Below are 18,500 nucleotides of genomic sequence, written 5' to 3'. Positions count from 1 at the left end.
TAAAGGTGCTGTTAGTGACTTTTTTATGGAATGGTATGCAGAAAATTTTCTTTCTACCTGAAAGATATCGCTGAAAAAGTGTCCTGAGATATCTCACCGGTCTCTGAGACAACGCTAGACTGTGTAAACAACAAACTAAAATGTGAGCGTGGGCCGTGGACACATTGATGTGGGACACATTGACTGTTGTGCTTTCTGCCTGTCAATCATTTTGCACATTCTCATAGTGTAGTAGTTGAAGCAGATCATTCAGGTTTAATGTCATATTCAGATTCCTGTTGAGGTCACTGTTTTGCTATTGTTGTGTTTGACAACCATGAGAAAGTGAAAGTCTCAATGCTATCTTTGGAGTGCAGTGTTTTGGAAAGAGGGGGCGTGTCTACTTCAATGGCACACCCTGTCTACAGCGGACACGAGCGGCATGTCACGTCACGTCTAAAGCAATAGTATCCCATTAACCCCACAGTCAGGGGAGGCCTGGCCATAGGGAGAACCGGGGCTGAACAGTGCGGAATGGGTGGCGATAAGCTGAAACGGGCCACGATATGCAGAAAAGGACAGCAACAACCCAACACCCCCCCCCCCCAACATCTTTTTGGCCAGTAAACAGGTATCCAGTTCCATTTTGCCCTGTACACACAGGCACTAATACTAATACTGCCAACAACACAAATAAACGTTTAGAACATTCCTGCTGTTGCGTCCAGTGTAGACAGCCTCAAGCCGTTGCGTTGTGTCGCATCAACGGACGTGCCCAGTGTAGACAGGGTGTCAGTTTTGAAGTTCCAGAACAGCTAAAATCACTAACAGCACCTTTAATTACAATTGTTTATAATTCAAGTAACTCCACCCCTTCCACTGTGTACAGTAGAGCAATTCATGGTTGTTGTGATTGATTGTGCATGAAGCAACCCCTCCATTTTTTCGGTTGAAGAAGTACATCATCCAGGTACTTGTAGTAGCCTACACTTCTTTTTGTTGCATTTTCAGTGTGATACTGCTTGCACAACATATACTTAAGTTGCCCGCACTGCTGATTGCTCTGCGCAACATTGCATGACAGCCTAACCGCGTGCCACACAGATTTTCTTGACCCCCGGATGTGGTCCTCATGTGTGCGCATCGTCTGTACATGCGTCAGCCATTGGCTGTACAAAAAGAGTATCACAAACCATAGTAGTGCATATGTGTCGAACGCATTTGTATTCAATCACAGTCAGAAAAGCATACTTTGGAAGGCAACTTGGTCGGGTGGGCACGATCTGATCCGGAACCCAGGCCTTTACACTACAAAATGGCGTAGAAGTGTGCGATTTGGGATGAACCTTTTGTTTATCACAAACAAACAATGTACAATCATTCAGATTTAGCCGGTACTTAAAATAAATAAATGATAAATAAACAAATATCAAACAAATGGCTAAGGCTTTAAATTCTGATTGAATGAGCCGAGTTCATAGCCGTTGTAAAATAGCGGATATGTGACTGCACATCGGTTGAATTGCGCCAGAGACTGCTTAGCAGAGATGGCCGGGGCCACTTCTGTTAAAATTAATGGGAGAAAATAGAACGCCCGACGGTCAACGGATGTAGAATCACCTTTTAGATACAGACATCGCCTGTCAATCAACTCGAGAGCGCACATGCGCAATAGTTATAAAAGCCTGCAAAATAATCTGAGGTAAAGAAGCACAATTTATGATTCCAGTGTCAGATTTTACAGCTGATTTGAAATTTGTTCTTTGATTGTAATCTTGGTCAACTGTTTTTGAGATTTTGCCGTTCTCCCATTCAAGTAGATAGGAACTGCACTTTCATGACTGGAAAAAGATTCCCAAGAGCGCTCCAAAGATGGCCGCCAAACGGTTAATGAACTACTTCGCTTGGCGGAAGAATTGTTTATTCTGATTATTATTTTTAAAAATAATGTGATTTGATGTAATGTTGTTGCTTTTTAGTTTTTAGTTTTTATCATATTGCGGTTGCCACTGTTTTATAAAATCAATATGCCACTGCAGGTTGTGCAAAATATCTCATTAAAATCCATAGGTTTTTATACGACATTTTTTTACATACTGTATATTTATTTTCGTTTTAAAACAATCTTTATGATTTAGTTACCAAACCATCTTATAGACTATTTACACAAATGCTGAGGCTATATAGTGACAAAAAATAATTGATGAAAACTATTTTTGTTTCGCTTTTTTTTTTTTTTTCCTGGATGTATCGCTTTTTAATTCCCTCTGACTGAGGTTGTTTTCTTTGCACCGTTTGCTTTTAAATGAACCAATGGTTGTTTGCCCAGCAAACATCACTAGATGACCCATCTGATAACCAGCAACTTGAGAAAGCCGCACTTCAGTTCGCAATTTTTCGTATTCTTCCTACACTAATTCACTGTAATCTATTGCTTTTACTTCTTTTTAACAACACAGGTGGTTTCCAAAATGAACGCGTAGCTTTTATAGGTGTGTGTTTTTAATTAGAGTATGTGCTGATGCGCTGAACGCGTCGCTCCGGCAGTGCGTCTCTCCTCCACACGCGCGCGTCTTGCTCCTCGCGTGCAGGTGTGACTTTCCTCGGATGCTCGTGATCATTTGAACCCGAGCCCATCGCATCATGACAGACTCCTCCTCTGCTACTGACCCCGCAGCTGCTGGTGGTCCTCCTGAAGACCCCGGTCCTGATCCTTGTCCTGGCTCTGTCCCGGATCCAGCGGTGGTGGATCACGCAACGACTCCCGCAAACGGACACCATCCGAACCAAGATACTTTGAGCATGGAGCAGCAAATGAAGATAGGCGAACCGGAGGACAACGGTTGGAGCAATTTTGTGTTTTAAGTCTTTAATATGGATTTTATGGGCTTATATGCATGTTTCAAATGCGTTTTTTTGTCAATATACAAGGGAAAACGGGGCAAGATGTCACACTTTTGAATCCAGTTAGTAGTATTGCTGTGGTTGGTTTATTAAGTCAAGTTTCTGTATAGATACATACCTTGAAGTCTTAGCTACAAAAATGCTATTGAACATTTACACTGTTATTGCCTAGGAATAAAGATAGAAATAATTTAACACACGTTTAGCCAAGGGGCATGTTGTCACACTATATTGGGTAAGTTGTCACATGGGAACCTGCTGTTTACTGAGTCTGATTTGAGAATATCTCTTTTGAAGTTAGAAAAGATATCTTCCACAACATATCTGAATTTAAATCGCATTACACTATTTAATGTCCTTTCAAAGATAAAACAGTCATGTGATTATGAAAAACACGTGTGACAACTTGCCCCAACCTGAGAACCTTTGTTCAAATCTGACTTCATTATATAGCTGACTTTTGTCTTAATGTATTCCAGTATGAATTCGCCTCTCCTTGTTTAAGAAAAATTAACGATTAATTCCTCCGAAACACATATAGAATATGTTTCTCAAGAGTTTTGATGTCATTTATTGTATAAAGATATAGTTGATGCAAAACATAAACAACTTCCAAGAAACAATACACAGATAAGCAGGCCTACCAGGTTCTTAAAGGGACAGTTCACCCTTTTTGGGTAAAAATACACAGATCATCTGAAGAATGTTTTGAAATATGAAGTTAACCAAAGTTAATCGTTAACCCTTAACAGGTCTCCTAGAGAGCAGCATGCGTTTGAAACCTCACGAGGCACAGAGTTACAGAAAAAAGGCATTATGGGTATCGTGGATCTCTATAGTGGTGACGATAATATTGGCCATCGCAGCATTCAGTGAGTATTCAGCATGGATGCTTCATGATACAGACTTGCATGATGTCACATTCTGTTTTTAGGATTAATTGGAAAGTTGAAGTCTGCTTAGTTTCATTCTTTTGGATTTTTTTTAGGTAGATTTTGTTTTGAGTGGTAAAACCATTTTAAACTCTTTCAGTAGCTGTATTTTTTGGTTTAATGGAGATATTGAAAAAATTAGATTCAGATACTTACATTCAGGAAAGAAGTCAGTCCAGTATTGAGGTATTTTGCAGGAAACACTAACTTTCTCCAATATTTTAATATAAATATTCACTATATTTTAAGTAAATATTGTGTGAAATAAGTATTACATTTGAGCAATTTTGTGTACGTCTCTGTGATGAGGAGGAGAGCGGGGCTGGGCCGTGAGGACACACGCCCGGCCCTGAATCGGGCTAATCAGCCGGGAGGGGGATAAAGACGAGCCAGAGGTGCCAGTCTGGGCGAGAGAGAGTTTTTTCTCTTTCCTCGTCTCTCCCAGGGCTCCAGAAAGGCAGGGAAGATATGCTGGCAGGCACGGCCGGAAGGGCAACACCCCCCTCCAGGAAGGGAGAGGAGTACGTCATACCAGGGGGATTTCCCCAGCCTGAGTCGGGCAATGGAGGAGTGTGATGACGAGGAAGGCGGGGCCATGAGGACACACGCCCGGCCCTGAATCGGGCTAATCAGCTGGGAGGGAGATAAAGACGAGCCAGAGGCGCCAGTTCGGGAGAGAGAGAGAGCCACATGCGGCCGCTGTGTTTGTGTTTAAGTTGATTTAAGTAAATTTATGTCATTAAAAAGTTATGTTGACTGCTCAGCCGGTTCCCACCTCCTCCTTGCCCACCTTTACCCCGTTATATTAGTGCTGAAACCCAGGAGGGAAGAGGGATGCGCTGTCGTGGAGTCCTCGCCGCTGCCATCCACCAGGGGAGCAGCCACGGCCACCTACCTGGGGACGGAGGGATCGCTGCCAGCTGCCGAGAGTCGGAGAAACCGCTGTCGTCTGCCGAGAAAGGGGAGGAGCCGTTCTGTCCGTCAGCCAGCCACCGTGGAAGGAGCGAGCTGTCGTCTGCCAGAGGTCGGAGGAGTGGCTGAGGACCAGGCTCCCAGGGTTTCAGAAAGGCGGGGAAGACCTGCCAGCAGGCACGGCCAGAAGGGCAACACCCCCCTTCCAGGAATGGAGGAGAGTACGTCATGCCGGGGGGGTTTCCTCAGCCTGAGTTGGGCGATGGAGGAGTGTAACGAGGAGGAGGGTGGGACCGTGAGGACACACACCCGGCCCTGAATCGGGCTAATCAGCTGGGAGGGGGATAAAGATGAGCCAGAGGTGCCAGTTCGGGAGAGAGAGTCACATGTGGCCGCTGTGTGTGTGTGTGTGTCTGTGTGTTTGTGTTTAAGTTGATTTAAGTGAATTTATGTCATTAAAAAGTAATGTTGACTGCTCAGCCGGTTCCCGCCTCCTCCTTGCCCACCTTTACCCCCTTACAGTCTCTTTGCTATCATTAAGTTGCATTGTAACAGCATTAGAGTACATTTTTCATTGGCCGCCCTTCTCGCTACATGTCAGTAGCTACAGTATCTGCAACTGAAAAACCCATATCGATCCAACATGATCACAAAAGTAATCGACATATTGCTTCCGAAAGTTCATGGACCTTGAAATCAATTCCATTTAGCCGAATTACTGATAATCATCATCCGCTATCAGGCATTTTTGCATCAATTTAAGGATAAACACATTTCCCACTAGTGCTACTGATTGTGTGTTGCGCGAGCACAGGTTCTTGTCCTATTTACAACTAAAAAATAATTCGCTTTTGGCGACACTCTGTGGACTGGAGCTCACACATGCCTTTATGTTCAACAACACTTCCAGATCCAAATTTTTATTTTAAAGCGAAAATGTTACCTCTGAACAATGCTTACCATTGTTTATGTGAATGCGATTACTCGCCAGTTCCCACGCGACCTTAACAAGTGCCTCGGAGGTTGCTCACGTAACGCATTGTCAGGCTACATCCACATTAATGCAGATATATTTGAAAACTGCATTTTCTTTTTCGAAATGCTCTCCGTCCACACTGCCGTTTTCAAGCATTTTCCTAAATGTGCTCGTCCACACTGAAACGTATGAAAACTCTTAAATCCCCTTACTGCGCATGTGAAATATCGCCGCTCCATGTACAGTCTCAAAACGCAATTGTCCTAATGTTCCGTCCCCGGACAGCAATTCCGAATAAACTTCCTGTCACCTTTGAAAGAATGCAAAGTGACGTTTGTACAAAGTTACATTTATCTTTAACAATGCTATCAAAGTGGGGGGGCCTGGGTAGCTCAGCATGTAAAGACGTTGACTACCACACCTGGAGTCGCAATTTCAAATCCAGGGCGTGCTGAGTGACTCCAGTCAGGCTTCCTAAGCAAACAATTGGCCCAGTTGCTAGGGTGGGTAGAGTCACGATGGGTTAACCTCCTCGTGGTCGCTATAATGCGTGGTTCTTGCTCTCTGTGGGGCATGTGGTGAGTTGTGCATGGATGCCGTGGAGAATAGCATGGGCCTCCACACGCACTGTGTCTCCGTGGTAACATGATCAACAAGCCACGTGATAAGATGCGCGGATTGACGGGCTCAGGCGCGGAGGCAACTGAGATTCATCGAGATTGAGGCGAGTCACTACGCCACCACGAGGACTTAGTGGGCATTGGGAATTGGGCATTCCAAATTGGGGAGAAAAGGGAAAAAAAAATGCTATCAAAGTGGATATCAGTCACAACAACGCTGCTACAACATGGGCTGCCATCTTGATGGTTTTGGGTTGAATGGACGGCGTCACATGACAAAAAATATGTCATCGTTTCAGATATTTCAGTTTTTCCTGTCCACACTGCAACTCAAAGACAACATTTTCAAATGTATTCACTTAGGAGAACATTTTTGAAAAGCTACATTTTCGATGTCAAAAATGTTGTCTCTGTGGCCGGAAGGCTAATATGAAAACGTATTAGTGTCGACGTGGCCTCAGTAGCACTAGAAGGAAATGTGTTTACACCTGAATTGTTGCAAAAATGTCTGATGGGGGATTTCGGTTGTAATTTGGGCGAATGGTGGTGATGTTAGTGTACATATTGGAAGCAACATGTTGATTTCCTGTGTGATTATGTTGGAGGAAATTTTGACTGGAAGACTGGAGTCTGCTGCTGCTATTTTTATTTTATTTTTTTAAAGTATGATGTTTTATATGTACAGTAGTCATCAATATTTTTAAACATCTGCTAAAAGATACACTTAGAAGTACACTCACATACAGACGGCTTCATAGCTAATAGACGTGGACTAAACACCACAAAACTCCAATTCTGATTTTATAGGGTCTTTAAAATGCTACTAAAGTGTAGAATATGCGACTCAAATTGGTTGCATGCAAAAAGACTAGTTCTATTTTGTTCTGAGTGTGATTGTAGATGGCATTGGTTTCAAGCCCTTCAGCAGAGCTGAAGCTTAATTTGATGTGTGATTTTGAGGGAATGGTGTTTCTTACCCGGAGCGCTGTCCCTCAGGAATGATATGACTCACCTTACACTTCCAGAGTTGGACGGGGACTCTGGGACTCACGTTGCTAGGCTGAAGATTCTGTCACATACTGTAGCAACTCCAGAGCAATGACGACTACAAGGTGTTGATGCTCAGACGTACTTCTGTCTATAATGGTGACGTTTTCGTGCCGAATAAAATTAATGCATTGCAAATAGCTGTGAGAAAAACATTTTATAAAGCTAATTGGAATTTTTGTAATTTAATGCATTAAAGTGATAGTTCATCCAAAAATGAATTAATACAGTCAACTCAAGAATCATTGAAGAACTAATAATTTTAAGAGGATGGGGAAAATGTAGAGTTATATTTGGGTTGCATGCAGTTGAACTGGGTCAGTATGGGTTTTGAGTAGATCAAATCAGTGTTTGACTTGTGGATTATGTTTTTAACTGAATTTGGCCTCGAATTGGTGCAGATAAACCGGCAGATCAGTATAGCATTTGATGATCTGAGTCTTGCTATCTTCACTGAACGGCTTGTGAGGTTGCCAAATCTGAAGTGTAAGTGGGATGTCTCATTTTTTATTAACGGCTGCCTCTGCTCCTCTGTGTTACTCCTGTCAGCCTGTAGGGACAGATCTACGTTGATTTCTTCTCCAAGTGTGTGTGCAGTTTGGCAAGAGCGATTGTGTGTGTGTTTAAAGGAATAGTTAATTTAAAAAATATTTACTCAGTCTCATGTCATTCCAAACCAAACCAGTCTTGATGTATGTATTGTGGCAGTTTCCTGGTGAAATGAACACTAGAGGCGCTACATCAATGATATTCATTCCTTTTCACACAAATCATGAGTAAAATGGTGGTAAAACTATTCACTCTGTTCCTCACACAATGCTTTCTTATGACATCAAAACACTGTTACTAAGGTGACACATTTTAACATTTGCGTTACATGATCAACTATATTTACAAGCTTGTTCGAAAGCGATCAAATTGCATGGTAGCTCAACTGATAGAGCATTGATAGAGCATTTGTGGCATCATGTTGATTACCACAAACATGAATTTAGAATTTTCCCTCCTTTTTAAAAAAGTATAGCCACAAGATGTAAACAATATTCGTGACGTGTTAACTTGATTGTAGTGTGAAAAAATGGCTTACTAACCTTTTCTGTTAAAAGTTATATCCAATTTTACAACTTTGTTGCCTGGCGACGTAACACCGTAAACCCTAAAGCGACCGGAATACTGCTATTTAAACAACTTTACAGCTCAAATAATACACAAGTTTAAACAGAAGAATTAATGTTAGTGCTTTTATGAAATCATTTTTGAAATTATTATTTGTGGTAATCAACATTATGCTACAAATGCTTTCAATTTAGCTTAACTTGTATTGAACCTGGAATATTCCTTTAAAGGTGCTGTGAGCGATTTCAGCCACTCTACTTCCACGAGACTGAGCCATTGGATTAGCCACGTCCCCTCTTTCTAAATTCCTGGACTCCAAAGACACCAAAATGAGCTTTATTGAGAGCAGAAACGGTTGTTAAAAACAACAGTAGAAAAATAGCACCCTCAACTGACAACTGTTATGAACAACATGGCCTTAAAATGCATTATGCCACAATAATTTGCTGCAACTACAATACTATGAGAATGCGCAAAATGATTGACAGGCAGAAAGTGTCGTTGTCCGTTTGCTGTTTACAAAGTCTAGAGCTGTCACAGACACCGGTGAGATATCTCATGACACTTATTTTATTAATATCTTTCAGAGAGTAGGAACATTTTTTGCATACCTTTCCATTAAAAAATTGCTCACAGCACCTTTAAGTCTGGCGCATGGTTGAGTGCTCAGACTTTCAAAGTATACTCATTTGACTGCGAGGCCATACGGGCTAGTTCGACACATGCGCACAACAATTGTTTTGTAGGGATGTCATAAAATATCAATATATTTTTGAGGCATCGATGTATTAAAATTAGCCGACATTTAAATTAGAAGCCCAATTTGCGTGCCTTCCAATTTACTTAGTTGTCCTCTGTTTAACAGCCTCGCAGAATAGCGTTGGGAATATATAACATTTACTGAAGCACACACACAGGATGAGTTGAAGCGGCACAGGACATGGTAGTCCAAAGTTACCAAACTTTTGGTACTTCTTCAAGAATGATGAGTTTGCAGGTTATTGTTTGAAACTGGTGTAACTGCAAATTGAACGATTAGGAATGGCGATTTTATTATGCAATTTCTCTGTATGTTGGTCTTTCATTTAATCTAAACCACAAAACGACATACTTGTAACTTGAAATACATTGTGTAGGCTATATGAGAGATACATATAAACAATATATCATCCAGTGATGGCTAGAGTAAATAATCTTTGTCCATTGATAATGATTTGGGTCGAATTTAATGGAAAACTATGCGACTTGCGCTCCGTGGCACTTCAGAATGGGGGATTTCGCTTGTAATTTGGCCGAATGGTGATGATTTTAGGGTTCATGAACTTTTGGAAGCAAAATGTCGATTGTCAGTTATGTTGGAGGAAATTTTGACTGGAAGACTGGAGTCTGTTGCAACATAAAGGAAGTTTTCATGCTATTTATTTTTTAAAAGTATGATGTTTTATATGTACAGTAGTCATTCATATTTTTAAATATATGCTAAAAGTTAATTTTCTCAATTTTAGAAGTACACTCACATACAGACGGCTTCAAAGCTAGTAGACGTGGACTAAACGCCACAAAACTCCAATTCTGATTTTATACGGTCTTTAAAATGCTACTAAAGTGTAGAATATGCGACTCAAATTGGTTGTAGTAAAGACTAGTTCTATTTAGTTCTAAGTGTGATTGTAGTTGGCATTGGTTAAGCTGAAGCTTAATTTGATGTGTGATTTTGAGGGAATGGTGTTTCTTTCCTGGAGCGCTGTCCCTCAGGAATGATATGACTCACCTTACACTTCCAGAGTTGGACGGGGACTCTGGGACTCACGTTGCTAGGCTGAAGATTCTGTCACATACTGTAGCAACTCCAGAGCAATGACGACTACAAGGTGTTGATGATCAGACGTACTTCTATCTATAATGGTGACGTTTTAGTGCCGAACAAAATTAATGGATTGCAAATAGCTGTGAGAAAATCATTTTATAAAGCTAATTGGAATTTTTGTAATTGAATACGTTAAAGGGATAGTTCATCCAAAAATGAATGAATACAGTCAACTCAAGAATCATTGAAGAACTTAGAACTATTTTTAAGAGGATGGGGAAAATGTAGAGTTATGTTTGGGTTGCATGCATTTGAACTGGGTCAGTATGGGTTTTGAGTAGATCAAATCAGTGTTTGACTTGTGGATTATGTTTTTAACTGAATTTGGCCTCGAATTGGTGCAGATAAACCAACAGATCAGTATGGCATTAGATGATCTGAGTCTTCCAGTATCATCCAGTGATGGCTAGAGTAAATAATCTTTGTCCATTGATAATGATTTGGGTTGAATTTAATGGAAAACTATGCGACTTGCGCTCCGTGGCACTTCAGAATGTTGACGATGAGCGTTGGTGGTGTGAGCGTACCTTTGTAGAAAATAAATAATTGTTTTGAGGTGGGGGGCGCTAGTGAGCAAGTGATGGAGTAGAATGTGATTGGCTGAGCTCCTGCCTAATATCTATTTTATTTCATTATTGAATCAGCGCTTTTTTTGTAAATATTATCAAAACATCTCAAAATATACTCAAATACACCCAGTGAAAGTGAAAAAAGCAGTTTTCATTTAGAGTAATGGCTTCTAATCTTTGAAAATACAAATACAGCGGATCCTCTAACCCTAGGCCCAATACCTCCTCGATGCATAGTTCAACTGTTGACCGGGACCATACACCGACTCCTCCCAACACGGACCCATGTGAAACGGATACGGAAGATTTAAAATCCCAGATCCTATCGGCCTTAAAAGCAGACATCTCCAAGCTGGCTACCACCCCTGAAGTTCGCTAGTTCGCTAGTTTGAATCCCAGGGCGTGCTGAATGACTCCAGCCAGGTCTCCTAAGCAACCAAATTGGCCCGGTTGCTAGGGAGGGTAGAGTCACATGGGGTAACCTCCTCGTGGTCGCTATAATGTGGTTAGTTCTCGGTGGGGTGCGTGGTGAGTTGAGCGTGGTTGCCGCGGTGGATGGCGTGAAGCCTCCACACGCGCTATGTCTCCGTGTCAACGCGCTCAACAAGCCACATGATAAGATGCGTGGGTTAATGGTCTCAGACGCGGAGGCAACTGGGATTCATCCTGCACCACCCGGACTGAGGCGGATCACTACACGACCATGAGGACATAGAGCGCATTGGGAATTGGGCATTCCAAATTGGGAGAAAAAGGGGAAAGACCCCCCCCCCAAAGAAAAGGCAGACATCTCCTCAGTTATAAGGACAGAACTTAAGAATTCCCTCACCGAAGATTTTAACTACCTGAAAAGTGAGCTCCAGGCATTCAGAACGGAGCTAGCCAATAACGCGGTGCTAACACAGACTGATATTGATCAAATGAAGTCTACAATTAAGGACAAGGAGAGCGGCATGTCAGCATGGACGAACGAAGTAGCAGAACTACAAACTACGGTGACCACCTTAAAGGTTGAGCTAAAGGAGCTACGAGATGTTAGGATATGGAAGGGAGGATGCAGAGATGCAACATTCAGATTTTGTGGGGCGCAGAGGTGCCTGAATCCGCCTCCACTGAGTTGATTTCTAGGCTGCTGTCAGAGGTGCTTAAACTGGATAAAGACATTATTGTGCACCGCTCACATCGCAGCCTAGGGCCAAGGACCCCTGCCGGTAAACCACATGTAATTGTAGCAAAGCTGCACTAATATCAGGACTGTATTGAGGTTTTACGTCAAGCACATATTCAAGCTCCGCTCAGGTTCAAGGGTGATCCCATCGCCATCTTCCCAAATAATTGTTTTGAATTTTAGAACGCGCCATGTCGTCCACTAGACGCATCCAGTGTATGACCCCTTTAATTTACCCTGCCGCTCACACTTTACCAAATTTGTCTTGAGAAATATGTCTGAAGAGAGAAATACTATTGTGCAACAAGCAGCCCTATTTATATCTGAAAAAATCCATATATATCGATAATGTCTGCTGTTGGTCAGACAAAGAGAGAGTCCCACCCCCAGCTCATGCCATTGGTTAAGTCAATATTATTGTGTTTTTATAGACGGGTCTCTCAAAACAAACGCTAAAGAGACACAGTGTTTACAGTTTTCAGGGAAATTAACCTATGAAAGGCTTACTTATAGTTGTCTCTGCATATTAAGCTATAATAAGGAGAAAGTATTTTAACACTGAAAAAGTTAAATTATTCACCTTTAATGCTAAAGCTAATACTAATGTTGAAAACTGAAACTACTGCTAACACCAATGCTAACACTTACGTGTTATACTTACACGTTAACAATAATAAATTAAAATGTATATTATAGATATTTCAATCTTATCAGTTGATATTCCTCCCTCTGAAATCCACGAGACAGCAAATTTATCTATCTTATGCGTTCAGTTCACCCTGTTGATGTTTAAAAACCAGAGGAGGTACAGAGAGGGCAGTGCACCACTTCACCTCTCTCTCTATCTGTCTTCCATCTTTTATTTTTAGATGGTGGGCTCTAAGGGAGTTGGCATGCTGGCTTTTACAGGCTGCTAGTGCTGAATGCATTAATACCAGAGTGACCCCCCTCTCTCTGCCCTTCTAACTGTGACCAGTATGATATTTACATTCTGTGCCTACTGCAAGACAATCACTGCATACTCTTTCTCTACCTCTTTCTCCACACACACATGGACATATTAATTCTGTTTCTCTCTCGTCTGAAGTCAATAATTTCTCCAAGTTTAGATGCATTTAGCTACCAGTATCAAATAGGCATTGATTCCCACAGAGAAGGAAACACAATTTCTCCTGTGTTTATTAGGTTTGGATGAATGCAAGCTCATGCATCAGGTAAATGAGTGTGTGTATGTGCTTAGCTGTAGTTTGAGGACACAATAATTCCTCAAAAGGAGCTAAATATGACAAAACCTCCCATAGGAGACATTCGACATTTGAGGTGCTGAGTGTATGAATTGTGTGTAACAATGAACAAGGAAGAAATATAGACATTATTTTGAATTTGTTGAACAGAAAAGTGTTTTGGAAAGTAACTTTAAAGTAATTAGTAATGTGATTACTTTTTAATTAAGTAATCAGTAATCTGATTACAATTATAGAGAAATAATTAGCCATTTGTAGTGGATTACTATTTTTAAGTAATTGTAGTCATTATGGTGGTTCAAACTAACAAAAGGAAATGTTTTTTTTGTGTGGATTTTTCCCCTTTTTCACCCAATTTCGAATGTCCAATTCTCACATACCTCCAAACCTAATAAGCAAGCACACACAGAAATTGTGTTTCCTCTGTTGAGCGAATCATGGCCTATTTGGTACAACAAAATGTGTTTAAATGTCAGTTCTTGGAGAAAATATTGACTTCACACTAGAGGAAAACAGACTAAAATTAGTACCTGGGAAGTTGACATGAAATACTTAAATTAGGAAGTTGACATGATCTGCGTCAACGTGATCTCATGGAAATTACGGGACTGTGGCGACATTTTTGAAAAATTATGATAGATAGATAGACAGTTTGAATCCTGGGTAGCTCAGTGGTAAAATATACTGGCTACCACCCCTGGAGTACTAGTTTGAATCCCATGGTGTGCTGAGTGACTCCAGCCAGGTCTCCTAAGTCTCCCAATTCCCAGTGTGCTTTTAAGTCCTTGTGGTTGCATAGTTAAGAGTTGCCTCTGTGTCTGAGACCATCAACCCATGCATCTTATCTTGTTGAGCGCATTGCCACAGAGACATAGTGTGTGTGGAGGCTTCACGCCATCCACTGCAGCATCTGCGCTCAACTCAACCATGTGCCCCACTGAGAACGAACCACATTATAGTGACCACGAGGAGGTTACCCCATGTGACTCTACCTAGGCCAATTTGGTTGCTTAGGAGACCTGGCTGGAGTCACTGGGATTCGAACTAGTGAACTAGTGAACTTCAGGGTTGGTAACCAGCGTATTTTACCACTGAGCTACCCAGGCCCCCAACAAAAGAAAATGTTAGTGGATTCAAACTATCTATCTGTCTGTCTGTCTGTCTATCTATCTATCTATCTATCTATCTATCATAATTTTTGAAAAATGTCACCACAGTTCCGTAATTTCCATGAGATCACGTTGACGCAGATCATGTCAACTTCCTAATTTAAGTATTTCATGTCAACTTCCCAGGTACTAATTTTAGTCTGTTTTCCTCTAGTGTGAAGTCAATATTTTCTCCAAGAACTGACATTTAAACACATTTTGTTGTACCAAATAGACCATGATTCGCTCAACAGAGGAAACACAATTTCTGTGTGTGCTTGCTTATTAGGTTTGGAGGTATGTGAGCTCTTGGAGTCCAAGTAAGTGTGTGTGTGTGTGTGTGTGTGAAGCAGACACTCAGTCGCTGAGAGCGTGTTAATTGGCTGTACTGGAAGCCGTGAGGCATCTGGGAATTCAGTTCTCGCAGTAGCTGGCATATATTACCAAAACCTTATTCTTTTCCTCCTTTGTTCGTTCCTTTCTTTCTCTTTTATTCCTTCATCAGTCTCCAAACGCCTTCTCTCACTCACTCTCTCTATCTGTCTTAAAGGCACACTTCACCCCAAAATGAAACTTCAATAGACACAAAAGGTGCATTTTTTAAGGGTATCTAGGCCGCTCTGTTCCAAACAATAAAAGTGACAGAGGACTGGGAATGTCAAGCTGGAGAAGTATTTTGTCCCCAGGAGTCTAACTACTATCTTCTCAGCTGGCAGGCACGATTTTAAATAATGAATGTAATGTACAAATCACACCCACGATTAGTTTTAACCAATCATAAACATTCTTTGACTCACCGAGTTCTCCTAGGTCAAGAATTTCATGGATATGCGCAAACAGGAGAAATATCACCAAATGAATACCTTAGCAGAGGCGTCAAGACAAACTTTGATGTTGGCTTGACAAAGCCATGTCTGAAAGTGTAAACTGGTTTACAAGTTTGAAGTTTGATGGTTATACAGATATTATATTAAGAAAAACAGCCAGCTAGCTAACTAGATAGTCAGACAGACATTCAAATAGACAGATAGAGAGAGAGAGAGAGAGAGAGAGAGAGAGCAACTTAAAGGAGATCAAAGACCTTTTGTGGGTTTGTTTACATTTTTTTTTTTTTTTTAAGTTGGAGTTTGAATTAACGAGCATTCAGTTGGCTTGTTTGAACATTCCGTCAATGTAAGTCTGTGAGATTTGTCTGATATTTGATGGTCTGCTGTGCAAAAACCGTAAGTCTGATCAGTTAGAAAAGACAGAGCACATTAGGTCAGAGCAGTCTGAAGGTCTGTACCAATTTTGGTGGATGCAGCTGAAAAACTCTAGGAGGAGTTAGTGTTAGAAATGTTGGTCTCGGTTTAGGGATTAAGAAAAAACCTTAAACCAAGTTTGTAGAATAACAGTATTTCGGATTTTGGCACCATTTTGGGGCAGTATAACTATTAGTTTTAGCATTACTATTTTAGCATTAACAGTTTTTGTTTTAGTATTTGTTTTTTGCAGTATCATAACACCAATTCTTGTCAGCTGGAAGTCTCTCATATCTCTGCAGAACTCTGAAATATCAGAAGATTTTTTAACATGTCCTCTAAGTGATAACGACATGCAAATATATTCAGCAACTCTAACACAGAAACTAGATTCTCTGTTTTAGTTTGTGTGCAAGCTTGACTGTTTGTGTGTGCCTGCAAAAAGACAGACAGGGAGGAAGAAGATTTTTTTTTTTTTTTGAGCGCAGCTGTTGTGTTGGATTTCAGCGTTCTGCAGTTCAGACTCACTGTCTCTAAAGAATTTGCCCTATTTTCACAGCACAAACACCTACCAAGAAAGTAGAAAGCACATGCACGCACCTTAAAGCAACCAAAAACATCTATTTTGGTTTGTGTTTCTTCTGTGGAAGACTTATAAAGCTATCAGCCAATTTATGAACAAATGTGTTTGGTTTACAGAAGTTATATGTTCAAGTAACACCAAATAGTAGTTTTTCTCAATCGCTTTGTCTCAATTCTCGAATGAGAATTATTTTAATTTCAAATCTCTGAACAATAAGTTTCTTGTTCACACCAGATTTGAATTTCTTATTCATTTAAGCAAATTGCACATGTTTTGGCACATGTGTGCAAAAGAGTAAGTGCAATTGTCTACAATTTGCACAATAACTAAATGCACATAGCTTGCTGATCAAAACTGATGAGTTGATTCTCAGTGAAATTGTCATACTCTTCACAACTTCTAAACATTCTTTCATTGTGTGAGCCATCACATGCAAAATGATCCATTCAATTCTCAAAATCTGTCAGACATACATGTATATTCCATAAATATCTATGACATGGAATGTTTTTTCATTGTTGTAGTTTTATTTATTTATTTTTTTTTGTGGCAATTTTCTGTTCAATATATATGACTTTGCATGTAAAAAAATTTGTAAAAATGGACATGCAAATGTGAATTTTCTGTTTACATGTAACACATTGCTACAAAAATGAATTTACTGTATACATACAAATGTGCATATCCTTTTTCTGTGTACTACATTATTGTACAGTATTGTCTTTTCCCAGTAAACTTTTATCTACTGTTGAAATCGGTATCTAAAAAGCTCAGTGTGACACACAATAGCATTCAGCTAAACAAAACTGACATTCTTGTATAGTACAGTATGCAGTCAGTGTCAACAAAAAAGTAGAATAAAAATGAAATTTCTATATAACAAACATTTTCCATTGACTGCCCTGGTGAAAAAACATCGAAACATTTTGATCAGTATGGCTCACACATTGACAAAAAAAACGTTTCATTTTGGTGGCATTGGCCAATTTATTGAAACGATAACTAGGTTTTGAAGCATGAATTAAATGTTTTGGGTGAGTTACTATTTTTTGCAGACATGCAATAGAGTTGTGATGTCCCATAAAACAGTTGTGACAATTGTACTTACAGTTTAGGGAATGTTAAGACTGTTTAAAAAAAGTAGCCAAAACGATTGAGAAAAATAGACATAATTTCCCCATAATTCTTGCCACATAATAATAACTGACCCATTCCACATCTATGACATCTTTTTAAAACTCAATGGAACAGCCTTGTGATCCATGAAGTCAAAACATTTGCTAAAAGCACTCAAGGTCAAAATCTTAAATGAGAATATATGAGCCCAACATGCCATTGACGCAACTGAGAATAGGTGCCACAAACAGCTCTTGTCACATAACAGCAATCTGTTCAAACCATTTGGCATGAGTAGCAAAATGGTTCTTATAGATGCGAATAAGAATCAGCATAATTGCTCATATCTCCTAGAGGGAAATGTAAATCAGCACGTAAGCATGTATTTAAGCCAAAAGTTCATAACACCACATTTATTGTAGCCAGACTTTGTGTTGTTTTCAACTTTAATTTTAATTTCAACCAGTCATCGTCCAAACCCAACTAAACCAATAGCTTATCCACGTTAAGCAGCTAGCTGTAGTCTTTGATGTAAAATAGCGTTCCGTAATCTGCCAAATCACAATGGGATTTCGGCGATAAGTAGGTAGAATGTTCTTCTGCTGAAATCAGTCTATACTTATCGAAAGTAGAAACACTGCCCCTAGTGGCCGAAGCTGGAAGTGTTGTGTAACGTATGGACACATGTGAGCTCCAGTTTCCAGGTGAAATGTCCACAAAGTGGTGCTGAAATCAAGTTGTTTTTTTAGTCATAAATGATGCTATACAGTCAACAGGAATGCATATTATACTAACCCTACTCCCACCCCAAACCCCAACCCTAAATCTAAGTGTCAGTGGAGTAAATACATAATTTTAGAGCCTTGGAATCACGCTCACCATTGTTTATGTAAACACAATTACTTCCTGGTCTTGGAGGTTGTTTGTGCAATATGCTATCAGTTGCGCCACAGGGAAATGTAAACACATTTGAATTGATACAAAAATGTCTGATGGGGGATGACGCTTTTCGACAGTAATTTGACAGAATGGAGTCGAATTCAAGGTACACAAACATTCTAAAGCAAAATGTCGATTT

General features: G+C 40.3%; 1 protein-coding gene across 1 annotated transcript in view; it reads left to right on the top strand.

Annotated features, from left to right (window-relative positions):
- The first annotated feature begins 2,362 nt into the window (after positions 1–2,362).
- Positions 2,363–18,500, top strand: part of LOC127437988 (transmembrane protein 163-like) — a 46,614-nt gene continuing 30,476 nt past the window's right edge. The window contains exons 1-2 of the mRNA XM_051693188.1: positions 2,363–2,821; positions 3,636–3,755. Coding sequence (XP_051549148.1) covers positions 2,623–2,821; positions 3,636–3,755 — 319 coding nt within the window. The 5' untranslated portion in view covers positions 2,363–2,622. The remainder of the gene's footprint in view (positions 2,822–3,635; positions 3,756–18,500) is intronic.

The sequence above is a fragment of the Myxocyprinus asiaticus genome, chromosome 49 (genome assembly GCF_019703515.2).
Source record: "Myxocyprinus asiaticus isolate MX2 ecotype Aquarium Trade chromosome 49, UBuf_Myxa_2, whole genome shotgun sequence".
Classification (NCBI taxonomy): domain Eukaryota; kingdom Metazoa; phylum Chordata; class Actinopteri; order Cypriniformes; family Catostomidae; genus Myxocyprinus; species Myxocyprinus asiaticus.
Note: the sequence above shows the minus strand (reverse complement) of the source record. Positions and strands in the feature narration are given on the sequence as shown.